The 15,992-nt window shown below is 40.3% G+C and overlaps 2 protein-coding genes across 6 annotated transcripts; both read left to right on the top strand.

Moving 5' to 3' along the window:
• The first annotated feature begins 161 nt into the window (after positions 1–161).
• On the top strand, positions 162–2,356 carry polyph (polyphemus). Of its 5 annotated transcripts, none has more exons than XR_004303963.2 (7): positions 162–305; positions 375–440; positions 525–675; positions 751–1,230; positions 1,291–1,469; positions 1,640–1,713; positions 1,800–1,970. XR_004303963.2 is itself a non-coding variant. In XM_002059254.4 (7 exons), exons 1-7 carry the CDS (start codon positions 265–267, stop codon positions 2,060–2,062), a joined length of 1,362 nt encoding a protein of 453 aa, XP_002059290.1. In that variant the 5' UTR covers positions 163–264; the 3' UTR covers positions 2,063–2,356. The 5 variants fall into 5 exon arrangements, 3 of the variants coding, with proteins under 3 accessions (XP_002059290.1, XP_015024262.1, XP_015024264.1); XR_011416940.1 differs by having other exon boundaries at positions 1,640–1,741; XM_002059254.4 differs by having other exon boundaries at positions 163–305; positions 1,560–1,741; positions 1,800–2,356.
• Positions 2,357–8,690: 6,334 nt separating this feature from the next.
• Positions 8,691–9,137, top strand: Obp47a (Odorant-binding protein 47a). The gene is given in 1 exon segment (XM_032435731.2): positions 8,691–9,137. A coding segment is annotated over 1 exon segment (447 nt).
• The last annotated feature ends 6,855 nt before the right edge of the window (positions 9,138–15,992 follow it).

Below are 15,992 nucleotides of genomic sequence, written 5' to 3'. Positions count from 1 at the left end.
ACTGAGTTGGTGCAGTTTATGCCGCACAGCTTCGCTTCAGAGTATGCAATAATTTGCCCATATTATGGTAATGGGTGCATCGCATGTGCAGCCATTTTGATTTTGATTGTGAGCACTCTGATTAGTGTAAAGTAAATTGAATGTGTGTGGAGCTGTAGTGTGGAGACATAAAACTACTAACGACTACACTCATTTGAATTTGTTATCAAAATTGCCGTTCACAACTGACTCGGGTTTCCCGTTTTTCAAGCAACCGTAGCCTAAATGGCGAATGCAGCGGAGGAATCCCATCCGCCGTCTACGCTGTGAGTATTTTCACTGCGTGTATTAATTATAAGCGCATATGTGTTGAATTGATGCAATTTTCCTGGCAGCCACTCCAAGTCATCGCTTTACATTTACGACCCATACGAGAAACGCACTGTTCTGGTGCCCTTGAAGTAAGCATTGTCAAAGTCATGTTAACCTGTTATCGAAGGTATATGCCTCAGCTACTGATCCGACTCCTGTTTCTGCTCCGACAGCAATTTTGATGCATTCATATCCCTGCTTAAGTGTGTGATAGGTACTGGAATTCTGGCCATGCCGCTAGCTATTCGCTACTCAGGCGTTGTGGCCGGCGCCCTGCTCTCTGTGTTCCTGATGATTCTGCTTACCTATTGCATTCATTTGCTGGTGTGTATGTGCAGCTGCCTATGCTGCCTATGCACGGTCCAATTGGAGTTATTTGCATTTAGCTTTCCCGCATAGATCACTGGGATGACCGAGTGCTGTCGTCGCATCGAAGTGCCGCAGGTATCCATGCCGGAAGCCGTGCGCATTGCCTATGAGTTGGGACCAGGCTGCGTGCATTGCTTTGCTCGTGTGGCTGGATTCTTTACCAGTTGTGTGTTGGCTTTTGGCCAGTTTGGTCTCTGCTGCGTTTATATTGTCTTTGTGTCCAAGAATTTTAAAGAAATCGGCGATTATTACCTTAAGGACTATAACGAGCGTTACTACGTGCTCTGCGTCTGTGTGCTTCAACTCCCATTTATTATGATACGCAAGCTAAAGTTTCTGGTGCCGCTGAATCTTATATCAAACATTCTGCTCTATGCGGGATTCTTGTGCATCATGTATTATCTGTTTCGGGGACTGCCTAATCTACAAGAGAGAGAAATGTTTAAGCCCCCTACGAACTGGATGATGTTTTTTGGAATTGCAGCCTTCTCGCTAACAGCTGTTGGATCGGTGCGTAAAATAGTTGCTTTCTAGAACATAACATTCGCTGAAGCTCAAACATACGCACAGATGCTCGTCGTGGAAGCCAACATGTCCCATCCAGAAAGCTATCTAGGCTTTTTTGGTGTGCTTAATCTGGCCGTATTCTGCATACTGTGCTCAAACATATTTTTCGGAATCATGGGCTATTGGCGATACGGAGAACATGTGGAAGCTAGCATTACGTTAAATATTCCGCAAAATGAGGTGTAAGTAGATCACATCTTTGACTAATATCACAATTTAAGTAGACTACCAGCTCAGTATATTATTAATTTCTTAACATATAATATCCTCAGCCTTTCACAATTTATTAAGGCGTCCATTGCGTTAGGCATCTTTCTAAGTTATCCACTGAACGGGTTTGTTTTCACTACAGTTGTCTTCAGTGACTATGGAAAGGAGGGCAAGGAGGGCTCTAGCCGCAATCGTCGTTGTGCATTGGAAATCTTGGTACGCCTCTGTTTTCTGTTGTGCACTGGTAGGTGGTGCAGCCTGACATGGTCGTTCTGCCAATATTGCTCAATGCTTTTTTGTAGGCATTGTGGCTGCTGTGGTGCCAAATTTAGCCGCATTGACCGAACTGGAAGGTGCATTTTCTCTGTGCAATTTGAATCTCTTATGTCCGGCACTGATTGACATGTTTGTGAACTATGATGTGGGCTATGGTCGACTGCGTTGGAAGCTAATACGTGACATTTTGATAATAATATTGGGTATTATCTTTGGTATTGTGGGCTGTACGGTGGCCATAAGGCAGCTGGTGGATGACCTTTCGCGTCTTCAACAGAACAAAAGTTGATAGCCACTTGCTAACGTTGTATTGACCAGTTGAATCTTTGTCTGAATTCAAGCATTTTTTGGTGGGGCAAACATTATTTTATTGTTGCTATTGTTGTTGTTGGTTGGCTGGTTGTCTGCTTAGCTTCGTTGGGTTATCCTAGCTAAGCTAGAGCTATTGTTGAACAATATTTGTATATAGACTAAATTTGTTGCCTTGACTGTTGCTGGTTTTACTCCAGGTTACTCTGTACCAAAAATGAGGACATCAGCAGGGTATAATAAAGTTGTGCGAAAGTGGAAATACCTGTACATGTATAATTTTTATTAGTATAAACATTGTTTTTAATAAAAAGGCATTAGGAGTGGCGCATGTGAATACAATAGAATATCTTCATATAGAATATCTTGTCGTCGACCAGTTAACTCTTGCATGTGGCATCGATTTCTGGTGGCATTAATTAGGCACTGCCCCGACACACGTAAGCTGATCAACTGCGCAAATCGTTTTAAATGAAACGAACTGTAATCAAATGCACTAAGTCAGTCCAGAGCCATCCAGCCACAATTGCGCCGGGACCTTTGCGATTCTAAAATTGAATTCCTTGCCTCAACGGAGCCCAAATACAAAACTTGCTGGTTAAGTTGGTAGCTCTTGTAGCCCGGCCCCAGCACAATAAACTAAAAGACAAATACAAATACAACTACAAATGAGTCGAGACGTCCTGCCGTTCTATGCCTGGCAAGTACAGCAAATACATACATATATAAATAGGCACAGGAAAAGCAACTGCCGACGCCGACTGTTGACTGTGGCACTGTAAATAGCACGGCGAGTAAAATACAATAAAAAATAATAAAACAAAAAGAATGCAAGTACGAAAGGCATGATGCGAAAAAAGTAAAGCAGCTCCTCAAGGAACTGCACGAGGACGATTGCGACCACTGCAGCAAATACACAAAACACAATTTCCATTCTTCAAATAGGAATAAAAAAAAAACAAAAAACAAATAAAAAAATAAAAAGGAATCTTGCAACTGCCTGCGACAACACCCGGGATGGGCGAGGGCAACAAAGGCCGGGGCTGTTGTCCTCGGGCTTGAATTTTGCAGACATCTTGCCTAAAACTTAATTTACAAACGTTTGCAGCGAGCTTCAGCCTCAGCCTCAGTGGAAAGCAGCTAAACAACCGCCAACCAAAAAGATATTCGGCCTAGGCAGACGTAGAACAGCTGCGACAAGGAAAGGAAAACTTGCCCGTTACAAACAATTTTCGTATATAATTTTGTGAGGTCTTGCCCAAAAAATGGCAAGTCGGTTTCTTTTGCCTAGTTGTCAGTACAGCATCATGTTAGTGTCATTATCAAACAATTGCGCGCTGCAAAGTCAGTTAAGGAATACGAGCCAGACGACAGTCAGCTTCCAAAGTCAACGTCTGCGGATCTCACATGGGCCGTCGGAAAGTTGTTGCTGTCGCACATGCCGGCCCGCAAACAATGCGTGCCACGACTTCAGCCAGCGAAGTTGAGGAGCCCGGCAGCTTAGTCTCTCACTTTTCTTCTTCGTGACAGTCCTACAGTCTGCCAAATTACAGTTTCGCAAATTGAAAAATTCCAGTTTTAGCACAATTATTCGACAAACAAACAAAATAAATGTATGAAAATTGTGACTTAAAAACTACATCGTATATTTATTAAACTTAATTTTAATATTTTTTTCATATTTTCTAACCAGACTCAGCCATTAAGAGCTTCGCAAGTATTTAGCGCAATTAATTAGATCCACGTATTTGCAAACACCGTTTACATATGTATGTATTTGTCTTTGGTTGATTATTCACTCTTCCACTGTTAACATTTCATTAGCGTTGACGTTTTCACTCCTGGCTTCAGCTAGAACAGAGAGTAGCTGAATACAATGATAAAAATAGCTAAATCAGTTTAAAATTGCAAGTGTTTCCGGCTAATGAAATAGCTAAATAAGCAAAACTGAATATATGAGCTGGTAAACTTACTGTTTTTATCTGTATGTTGCGCTCACGCCATTGGTCGTAACGCTTTTGATCCCGTTATCTTAGTTTCGACAAAGCGTACGCGAGAGAGAAAGGGCAATTTAGTCTGTGATCGTCTGCCTTCTTGATCGGTGGAGTTACATACGCATAAATAAGCATGTGTAGCTTAAGTCGTTTTTATCTCAGTTTAGTAAATTACCAAGTTTTGAAAGTGCTAAATTTCAAATAATCACTACCCCTTGTTCATCGCTTCAGAATATACATATGTATATATGTTAAAATGAGTGCCGTATTTGTGCTAGGCTTGTTCGCTGAAAATCAATTGCGCACTTCAGCCAAAAAAGAGAGATCCCGTTATCCTAGTTGTGTATTGCTCGTTCTTCTTATTTTTCTTTTCATGCTTAATTCGTCTGTTAAATTTCCAATAAAATGAGTGTGCTGAGCTTGTTCGATGAAAATAAATTTGCGCACTTCAGCCGAAAAGAGGCGATCCCGTTATCCTATTTGTGTATTGCGCGTTCTTCTTATTTATCGTGCTTCTTTTTGTTTTCGTTTCATTGTAAATGCCGGCATAGTCTTGATGCGAGCGTAATGAGATAATTTAGTCTGTGCGCGACTGCCTTCCTGATCGGTCGAGTTACATACACATAAGCACCTTAGTAAATTACCAAGTTTTAAAAGTGCTAAATTTCAAAAATGCACTACCCTCTGTTCATCGCTTAAGAATATGCATATGTATATACATATGTAAATATAATTATCTATCGTTTAAATGAGTGCCGTATTTGTGCTAGGCTTGTTCGCTGAAAATCAATTGCGCACTTTAGCCGAAAAAGAGAGATCCCGTTATCCTAGTTGTGTATTGCGCGTTCTTCTTATTTATCTTGCTTCTTTTTGTTCTCGTTTCATTGCAAATGCCGGCATAGTCTTGATGCGAGCGTAATGAGATAATTTAGTCTGTGCGCGACTACCTTCCTGATCGGTCGAACTTTCGCTTAAAAACATTGAGCAATAAATAGGAGAAATATTTATTAATTAAATGGGTATCAGTCGTTCATTTAATTTTGTTATTCTGTTTAACTACCAAGAATCACTGCTATTCTTTCAGCGCCGTGATATTGTAATTACGTGTCGCTTAAATAATTTTTTTTTTGGTTATTTTTTTTTAGTTGTGTTGACTTCTTCGATGAAAATGAAATGCTGCGCTTTCGAGATTGATCCACATTCAAAAGCTTATCCCGAAATCTTAGTTGTGCAACCAGCCAATACCGATTACGCAAAAAGAGAAAAATTATTGATGGCTTCGGCGCGTTTTTGTTTTTTTTTTTTTTTTGTGTCAGCAAATGCCAGCATAGTGTCGACGCGAGCTTAATAAGATAATTTAGTATGTCCGCGTCTGCCTTCCTGATCGGTCGAATCCTCGGTTTAATTAATTAGCTGGTGTTAATTTGATATCATGTTCGTCTAATAAATTTCCAAGAATCATTGCCACCCTTTCGCTGCCGGGAAATTATAATTAAGTGTCGCTTAAAATGTGTTTTTTTTTTTTTGCGAGCTTTCGAGCTGATCTCGTTATCCAGCCAAAAGCGTTTATGCAAGAAGCCGGCAATGTTGATGCGAGAGCAGTTGCATTTTAGTTTTTTTTTGTTTTTGTTTAAGTGCTAATGTCGGCTTAGGGCGGCAATCGTGATAAGTTCGGGCTGTTTGTGTTAAATAGATTCGCCCTCGTTCGGTAAAAAAAACTGTTCAATTGATGGAATGCTTTTTATGATAAGTAAATTAGCGTACAACCAAACATGATGCTAATAAGAAGAGAAAAGAGAAATTTAAGCTATTATGAAACAGGTGAGTACTCTCTTGTACACATATTTATAATTACATCAGTTACGTTGGGGATACCATTTTTTTTTTTTTTTTTTCGTTCAATATTATAGGGAAGGGTATTATAGTTATGTTACTGCGGTTCCTTTTGTTTTTTTTTTTTTTGTTTGTTTAAATCCTTAAAATTAAACGAAGAGTAAAATATAAATTAATTTGAAAAATTCAATACACAAAGTGACACGGTCTGTCACGCCTGCGTCCCTTCTCCCCACTCTTTTATTACAACAAAATAGGTATTTATCATGTGGGTTACCGCACGCTTTGTCAACTGAGTTTGGCACGTTTCAGTTCGATCGAACATTTCTTTACTTGGCTTGCGATGCCACGTCAACGTTTCGTTGATGCCTCGAATGTCATACTCGTATTTGGGTTGACCACACATTCTCTAGCTGTGTGGATTTGCCTTTACTTGATTTCAGTGATTGGTAAGTGAAAGCGCCCAAATGCAGCAGTGGATGTGTTTTGCATGCTGAACTGATTTTAAATTACACACAACCAACAAAAAAGGGAAAATTAAGTTGAAACCGCCGCAGAAAATTGTCACAGCATAGAGAGAGAGAGAGGGAGAGGGAGAGGGAGAGGGAGAGAGAGAATCTTAGAGTTATCTGAAGTATTTACTTATTTATTCCTTATTCAACGAAATTTTCTTGAGAATTTTCTAAGCAGCAGAGAAAAACTGCCCAAGTCACATACTCGTTGGATTTCTTTTGTTTTCTTTTTTTTTGTTTTTGCTTTTTTTTTTTGGGCTGGACATGTGCAATTTGAATTGTGCAGGCTCTTGGGCAGGCTACTGACATAGAGTAATGCTGGTATGCAACCCGGAATCGCTGGATTCGCTTACAGTCATTCATCTTGACGAGTTTGTCTCTGGCATTTGCTTTTGTTTTGCGGCATGCGGAATTGTAGATTTTTCAACCAAAATGCTTTGGCATTAGACTATCGGGAAATAATGCAAATACAAAAGGGCAGAGTAAGGAGACTTAGCTCAGAATACCGGACAACTGGTCAACAATGTGCCAGTGCATAAGTTGGTATTATGCAACAAATATGTGTACAGTGTAATAGATACAAAGCAAGAGGCGGCACCCAGGAGCAGTATCCGGAGGAGGAGAAGGAGCAGGGGCGGGACAGGGCCAGGACCAGGGCCACGGCTTATGCCTTACGGGCTTGTGCAGATCGTTGTGGCTAAAACATTAAAAGAGTTCAAAACTGTATTGGATTTCAGGGCTTACAGACTGGCAGCATTACAAAAATAGTTGCATCGACACAGTCAGAAAATCACTTTATTCAACTTACGCTCTGGCTCGCTCACTCGCTTGTAAACTTATTTGCATCCCCAACGGTCAGTTGCAAAGCACGCGAGCAGTGTGTACATCTTAAAGATATATTGTAGGAAAAATTGTTCGCAATCACCAACTACAGTGGCAGGAACAAAGAGGAAATTAACTGGGCAAGCAACTAATTAAGTGTGTGAATTCCAATCAACTCAAGGCAAGCTGCAGCTCTTACTCTTCCTGCCTATATCTAGCCATGGGCTGTTTGTTGCCTCGTCTAATGAACAAACTAATTGCAACGGCAACTGCAAAAGTAATCAAAGTGGCAGTCAGTTCCAAACCAAGTCTGTACTCACGGCTCTCGACTCGAGCAAAACGGCAATAATAACAAAACTTTGTTGAAGAATTTTGAGAATGTTGCACAAATATGCGCAAAATGCAAGAAAATATGCTTGGACGAGGCAGTCTCACATACCCAAATGCCAAAGAGAGAGAGAGAGAGAGAGAGAGAGAGGAAGGGCCAGAGAAAAACTGAGCTGAAGTGTTGTTGCCGCTGGCTTATATCAATAATTGCCAAAAGCAAATTGGAAAAGTTATGCGCCAGCAGTTAATGTGACCAGCGAAAATAGTCGCAACCCGTAACTGCAGCACCAGCAACAGCAGCCGCAGCGGAAGTATTATAATACATACATCCACACATATATCTGTATATTTACATTCATATTTAAATGTACATTAGCAACCAATTTGTTGAAGCGAAAGATGCTATAATATTGTTGTAGCTATTGTAATATCCTAGGTGTAGAGTTTGACTCAGCTGTGAAACGAAATCAATGAATACTTTCATTATAGAACACTGCTGATCCACAACTCTAGTTTTATATTTCCTGCTATTTCATTCTCTTACTTTAATGAAACTTGTTTTTAATTTTAAATATACTTTGGTATATTTTAATGAAGATTGCGTCTTCCTGAATACAAAACTAATGATAGTGTAATCCTGTTTCGTTGTGCTTTAAATGAATTTGCCTTCAAATCATTTTTTTGTTTTATGTTATAGCAACTTTTTGCGAAACTTCCTCAAGCCGCAGCAGTTTTTGAAGCCGCTCTCCAAGTATCGACATTGGCATCAATCTGATTTTGGGCTCCTTCGATTACTTAGCATTATTAAAACTGCGGGCTGAACTTTTCGAGCAGCAAACTTGTAAAACTATTGGCAATGGCAATGAAACCAAATTTTCGACTAAGCGGTTTATGCGGCTCATTGAATTGATAGTAGCAATTAGTACTAAATCTAATGACATGATTAAACAAATTGCGAAATTTGAATTCTGACTATATAAACATGACTTTCAGCGGATTTTAGAGTCAGTTTTTGGATGTGGCTTTATTATGAGCAATTTTTATTTATTGATAGTCTTTTGTCTATTCGTTGGTTCGGAGTTTTGAAAAGAATTGGATTTAAATAGTGTATTGTATATATATGATAGCTTTCGCCCTATACTAGTCCCGGTATGCTAAGGTCAAAGCGAATCTGGCGCTCACTTTGATTGAGGAGGCTCCACGTCAGTTCAGCGCGGTGCTTGTGCGAATTTGCGCTTAGCAAATGGAAGTCTCCTTACAGGAATGGCTCATATTTCATGTCAATGACTTCCGCAATGTCACGGAGGCCACTCAATGCTTTGCCTTCTGCTTATATGATGGGGTTTTTGTGGAACAAGATTTAATTGGTCGTCTGTCGGAGCTGAGTTATCCTACCTGGTTGTCTCAGCACGCTTGTCATTCACTACGCAGCGCAAACAAGTGCGAAGATGCCTACAAAATTCACGAGTGCAAACAGAAGATTTTGAATGAAAAATTAAACTTGAAGCAGGGGGAGATTGAAGAAAATATGACACAGTTTACTACGACGACTCGCTACCAGAGCTAGGCTTACTATTATTTTTGGTTGAGGTTTTTTGTTTTGTTTTTTATATATATATATATATATATATATATATATATATATATATATATATATATATATATATATATATATATATATATTTATATATTTATATGTCAGCTGCTGGTGGAATGTCTTGTGTGGCTGAATCAAACACCTGAAAATATCATTGAAAAGTTATTCGTATGTTTGTTCTTGTTTATCAACTACTTAAGAGCAAGTTAGCAATTGTCGGCTTAATGTGACAGGGTGTTGGTAGTTGCTTGCCCTTATCCTTAGTCACAATCCTGATTTAAAGTCAGCAGTTTGCGTTTGGTATCTATTAGAGAGGGTTGGATTCCATACGTCAAGGCAAAGTTGTAATGCTCTTAACGCTTATGTCTAAACCTCCGCGTATTGATGTGCCAAAAAGTGTGTGGTCTGTGTATGCGAATGTAGGGATTGCTGCTGCTTTCTGTTCGTAGTCGCCATCGCTTGTGCGCCTCTTATTCTGCCTTATGCCTGGCACAACGACAGCCGTCGTACAAGTTTTGACATGTCTGCCTTGTAATGCGCTGAAAGGAGTTTTATGTCCAGAATAGGGAAAAGGATGTTTTGTGCCAACTATTTCTCTGTTCTTTTTGTTAGTCTGGCAAACATAATTTTTTTTATGTTGCTTATAAAAATGCATTTTAAATCAGGACCACGCTGCTTCCCCTTGTATCCCACAGGTTACATTCCACAAATTTGTGTCGCTGTAAATCAAATGAATAATTTAAGTTGTTGTCGGGGCTCGTCGATCCGCTGAGCGCGTCAAATGATTCATTTTTTGATTTATATCAGCAACAACACGAAAACAAAAAAAAAAGAACAATAATATCAAGTGAGCTTTGCGTAATTGCATTAAATGGCATGGAACCGAACCCATCACCGAGTGAAACAGAGGAGTTCCACAATCGAAGAAAGGGCCCTGAAAAAACCGTTTCCCTTTCAACATCAGCGCACAAAATTCCAATTTATTTTAATTGATTTATTAATGATTGAAATGTTGCATAAATGTAATGATAAAAATTTCCCTATCTCTCTCTCTATCTCTCCTTTATATATTTATATATATATGTATGCAATTTGGATACGAGCACGTTATCTGGGCAACAAAATCGAGTTTTCAGCGTGGAATATTCCACAACTTATTTTTTGTCAAATGAAATGCCACAGCATCAGCTTAAGACTAATTGCTAGACCGATTCGGGTGTCGATTTTTGCTATGCATTACATATTTTGAAAGTCGCACGCCAATAGGTCTCACGATTAGGCATAATTATGCAATTTCCTCTGTAACGCTCAGCCAGACAGACACAAAAGAGTTAAATTCAATAAAATTTACATTTAACCACAAAAACAACTCAAGTTTTGCAGCCGACAACAAAAAGTAGAGAAAAGCGAGGAACAAAGTTAAGATAAAAGTTGAACAAAGAAAGAAGATGAGACTGAGACCATAGTCTGGTGCTGGGTGCAGATGCAGAGACTTATGTAAATTGAAATTCAAGCGCACAAAACAACACCACAAACAACTGAGAAAATAGCAGAAAAACTGACGGTAGTTATAAAGAATTTTCATTCATTTCGAATTACGCTGTATGAGTGTCAAAATGGCGGCGTTTGGCCGTAAGCCATAATTGAAGGCAAGGCTTATGAAGGAAAAAGAAGGAGGTGAATGAGGTTTGGGACTGGGCTTGGACCAATTGGCTGGCTTTCGTCGCCAGTCAACTGCTGCAGACCAAAATTCAATTTCATGCCGCGTGACACAAAGACAAAGGCAGGCAGTAGCAACAGCCGCAGCAGCGACGACAGACAGTTCACAGTTCCCAGGTCCCAGTTACTAATTCCAATCCCCCGGTGAGCGCAGCTGGGCTGCCGACGTCGTCAAGTTGGCATTCACAAATGTGCGCACTTCGCTCAAAAGAATTTCAAATTAGCCACTTTTGCTTAACAATTGGCACAGGGCGACAAATTAAAATCGTAAGGGCAAAAGCCCTTCCTCAAAAAGGATGATGAAGATGGGAGTTCAGGTGGGACTGACACAGCCGGCGACAATTTAAAGTCAAGTGCGGGTATTGAGCAAAATAATTGCCGTGCGGAATGCACTTGAAATGCAGATAAGTGGACGGAGACGCTTTGCGGGCTGACTTCGATCGGCCATTAGCGCCATTTACTTGAATCAACGTAGTAGACTACAGCTTTACGTATAATCACATATACATACACCGACTTTGAACTGCAAGTGGAATCAAAAGCAGCTGCTTACCACCAATGCTCCACGACCAGCTAAGTCGCAAAATTTCTACGTAAAAGCGAATTCGCAAAAAGCAATTGAGAGCGTGGTCTAGCCGGCAACAGCAACAATCTCTAAATCTAGCCATAGTGCTAACCAAGCCACTGGTCAGCTGTGCGGTCTACGTGGAGTCAGCTAGACCTTATTATTGAAGATATCGAAGAGTTTGCCATATATATTGGAATTCGATTCAATGATGCAAGTTGTAGATGTCTACATACTTTCAATTGACATTAGTAACTACAATTCAGTTAAATTTTATTTTCTTTTGATTTATTTAATTTAATTGATTTTAATCGCCGCAATTCAATTGAATTTTATTTTCTTCCGATTCATTTAAAAATATCTTTTAAACAATAAATTTGATTTTATCCCTTCGATTCATGATTTTTACTCAAAGTCCTCTCTTTAAAGAAACAATTGAATTGTCATAAAGTTTCACTTTTCTGTGAGGCAGACAAACATTTCTTATTTATGGTACCATTTTTTTTGTTTTGCTTTTGTCGCCAGTCGAGTAAACTTATGAGCCTAGCAGCTATTGCTTGTGGAAGGACCCTTGCGTTTCAGTTGTCGCCTTTGTGTTGTCTACTTTTGGGTGTAAAAAATTAAACCGCAACGAATGCGCAGCAAGCGGCATGGCAACAGGGCAAAAAGCCAAAGCTAGAGCTAAAGCCAGAGATCGATAAGCAAAAGCTGAGAAAAATGTAAATAAAGGCCCTCGATTGGTTAGCAACCGCAAAATCTCATCACGTTGCGCAAATACTGACGCGTGCTAGGCCGGCGTTCAAGTGTAGATTAAAAAATGGCCGCAAATAACTTTAGGCATCGCACCACAACCCCACAAGGGCTTGCGTGGAGGGGAGCGCCCCAAAGTAGGCTAGGCGTGGTTCCATATTCGCACTTGAAAATCGATTATACGGCTACGCCTCGTGTGTGTGTGTTCAACTTCTGATAAATCACGTAGAGCCAATTGCCAATTCCCGATTGCCAATTGTGAATTCGGCGTTTGTGCGCGTGTTTACACGCCTAAAAGTGTGCTAGCAAGCATTTAATTGCGTAGTTTCGGTTAAGCGAATGACACTCTTCTCTAATTAACTACGGCAGCGTTCACCATTTTTGCCGTATCATGGCTGCCAAATGAACTGACAACTGGCGAACTCGCACCCATATGGAGCATGAAATTTCAATCATTAGTCATAAGGCAGAGCACAGCAGGCGACGTGTCGAGGGCGACAGCCCCGAAGACAACAGACGACAGCGGAATTTCTTCATTTACAGGAGCATCCTCGACGTTCCTGTCGTGTCGACATTGCTGACAGGACACCAGCAAGCGCCGCGTTGTGGTTGTGGTCGCGTTTCTGCGGATAGATTTGCCACGCCAGCATCACACAACTGGCAGCTGTTTATGTTGCCTTATGGCTGCTGCTTCACTGGGTGTGCCATGCATATAATTGCAGACATTTGTGGCCTAGCCTTAGCCCTACGCCTGCTTATTGTTTTAATTAAGAAATTTTAGCTTTGGCTCTATTAAAATCTTCTAAAAATAAATCTGCAGTTGCCGCTGCTGCTTCTTCTGGCGACCAGCTGCAATACATTAATTTACATGTTGTCAGTTCGTTGTGCGCAGCGCGCTGGTTTGCCACCCAATCTTTTTCTAAGTTTCTAAGCAATAAGTCCTACTTCAACCCCAAACCAAACTGCAACTGCACCTCCAACTTGGGCTTGCCTCAATTCGTCTTGTGGCCTCTGCTGGTTAATGAGTTATGTCAAAGGAAAACAATGTTTGTTACTTCATTTATATGCCATTATTATTTCTGTTGTGGTTGTCGTATCCATTCTCCCCCTTTCTCCCTTGTATCTTGGCTTTTCTTTCAGTAACTGCAGCAGCAGCAGCAACTATTCTTCTATTATGTTGCTTGTTATTTGCTCTGCTGTTTTTCTGCTGTTGCTACTGGGCTCCTACTCTTGCCCCAGCTTCTTATATGGCTAGTGCCACAGCTTTGCCCTGCCTGCCACTGCCGCACAGCTACTCATTGTTGATGGCGAAAGTTTTTGTGCGGTTGCATTGCACCATGATTATGATTGTATTTCGTCATGTCACTATTATTTGCTATATTTCGCTTCAACTTTGGCCCCGCAGCCTTTTCATTTGAACAGTTTCTTGCACATTGAATTTAGTTTTCGCCAAATCAATTTAAAATTTAATTCAATGACTGATTCTCTTGGCTTTGCTTTTATCATGCTTATTATTTTTTTATATTGCGCTTTACGAGGCTATCGTTGTGGCATGTGGCCCATTAATATTGCGTATACGCAGCATTCCCCAAATTGGAATTAACAATTGAAATTTGGTTGTAATTAAAACTAATCAGCTGCACAAATATTTGTCTTGCTAATTACTTTAATAGAATATTATTGGTAATTTTAGAAGCTGCACGAAGTGCGCTAAGAATAACAACCCAAGCAGTTGACTAGCTATGGCAACAGCAACAGCTGCCAATATTTAATACTGTTGCATCTATATCACATTTTTAGTGCTAGCTAGCTACAAAGCCGACAGATTAAAATATTTATTTTGAAGCCTGTAACCCCCATTTTCCATCTCCTACTCAAATTGTGATTAAACTGTCGTAGCTCGTTAATGTTGGGTAAGGGGGAGGGGGCTGCAGTAGCAGTTTCCGTACACACGGAGGTGGGCGTGCCAGCTGCGACATGTTGTGCACAACAAGTAAAAGCAACAAAGACAACCGACAACAACAGTTAATAGCGACAAGCGCAGTTTATCAAATTAACTGCGCTCGCAGGAACACCTTTTTTCTGGGTTGAGAAGAGGTTTGGCAAGGGAAGGGGTACGTTGTAACGAGTTGTAAATGTGCGTGCGGCTCCGTATTGTGTGTGTATGAGTGCTGTCATCTCATGATAAATTGCAATAAAACACTCGTGATCCAGAAAAATAGAAATAAAAGAGGAACCCACGAATATGATAAATGGCGCCTTGTTTTGTTCACTCCGCTCTCGAGCCCTTATGCTCCTCGTCCTGTTGTCGGCTTTTTGGCACTGGATTTCGCACTTGGCCGCCGCTTAACCGCCAGCGACTTGGTACCGGAGTAACAGTTACTCAGTTTCCTGTACGCTTGGCTGTTTTTCCTGGCCTGGCCAGCAGGAGATACTCTACTCGCTTTTGTCTGCCATGCTTTCGGGCTTGACTTTTCTTACAATGGAAACACGTACATTTCTCAAGCGTACGTGATGTCGTTCATTCATCAAGCATATTCGTTTGTTTGGCTGATGCCAGCACTCACACCCACACAGTCAGTCACACTCACACTCAGTCATAGGGCTTGTAATGAAAACATTGTCGTACCAGTCCATACACGAAGCCAAAGTCTGTGTCGTTGTCTGAGTGTCTATGTAAGCAGTATTTGTTGTTGATTATTATTTTCGGATTGTGCGATGCTTTTTCAACTTTTTACAGAACTTCTGCCACGGACTGACAGCCACTTTACACGCTGCCTGCAACTCGCCAATTAAAGTTCACACAGTTAAAACAGGAACAGAATCGAATAAGTCTATTTTCAATGAGTAATTTCTTGTATGTGTTCTTTGCTTTTAATTAACGTTAAATATGCAAATTTGTCGCCAAGGATAAGCAAACAATTGTGCAAAAACAAATATATATATATATAGCACATTTACATATACAGACAATGTATACTTAGCTGTTAAAAGGGAGAAGATAGTGAAAACATTGAAATTTATCTTTTTTCTTGCTGCGAATACAGTAAACATTTTCTTAAAAATGTAATATATCGAAATAAAAATTTTTATAAAAATGTTAATTGCAGACGGAAATGTGCCTTTTAGAACAAATCCTTAATATGCGCCCCTGCCGGGAGCTTGCGTACTTCTGTTAATACTCTGCTGAGCTTGCAAACTGTTATACGCGCAACAGTTTATGGCAACGTTTTGGAGAGCATAACTGGGCCTTTCTCTTATAAATACGCGGCTCTCTTATGACTCTCTCAATTTGAGAACAACAAAATGAGGAATTTCGAAAGCATGTCGAAACGAATTCGAATTTCGAAGTGCTCGACCACGTTCTTGTCGCCATGTGGCGTCATTAATCATGCTTAAATATACAGGCCATATCGAAAGCAATTGTGCAATTTGGGCAACAATATTATTTCAATTACACTCGACGAACAGCAACAAATATTATTGTATGTTTTTAAGCGCTTCAATTCTCATCTGCTGTTTGCTGTCGCTCGGCCAACATGTTGTCTTACTTGGCATTGGTCATGAGTCACAGGCGCTCAGCAGGCAGTTTTTTTTTTATATTCATGTCGTCTGTAACTACCAAAAAACGTAACCCATATATTATCACAAGTCTCAACTTGGATATTACCACGCAGAAAATGCACGCAGCAAAATGAAATAAGAGGGATAGGATGAATATAAAGGGACAGCAAGGGTGAAGGACAATATCGATGTAAGTGCAAGTGCAAGTGCAAATATGCAGATTGAAT

This window comes from Drosophila virilis, chromosome 5 (genome assembly GCF_030788295.1).
Source record: "Drosophila virilis strain 15010-1051.87 chromosome 5, Dvir_AGI_RSII-ME, whole genome shotgun sequence".
Taxonomy (NCBI): domain Eukaryota; kingdom Metazoa; phylum Arthropoda; class Insecta; order Diptera; family Drosophilidae; genus Drosophila; species Drosophila virilis.
Note: the sequence above shows the minus strand (reverse complement) of the source record. Positions and strands in the feature narration are given on the sequence as shown.

What these genes read in the sequence shown, in the direction of transcription:
- polyph (XM_002059254.4), top strand. Translation starts at nt 265, where the DNA reads ATGGCGAATGCAGCGGAGGAATCCCATCCGCCGTCTACGCT. An exon ending in ACTGTTCTGGTGCCCTTGAA is followed by an intron (nt 441 to 524) that starts GTAAGCATTGTC and finishes CTGCTCCGACAG; the next exon opens with CAATTTTGATGCATTCATAT. An exon ending in CCTATTGCATTCATTTGCTG is followed by an intron (nt 676 to 750) that starts GTGTGTATGTGC and finishes TTTCCCGCATAG; the next exon opens with ATCACTGGGATGACCGAGTG.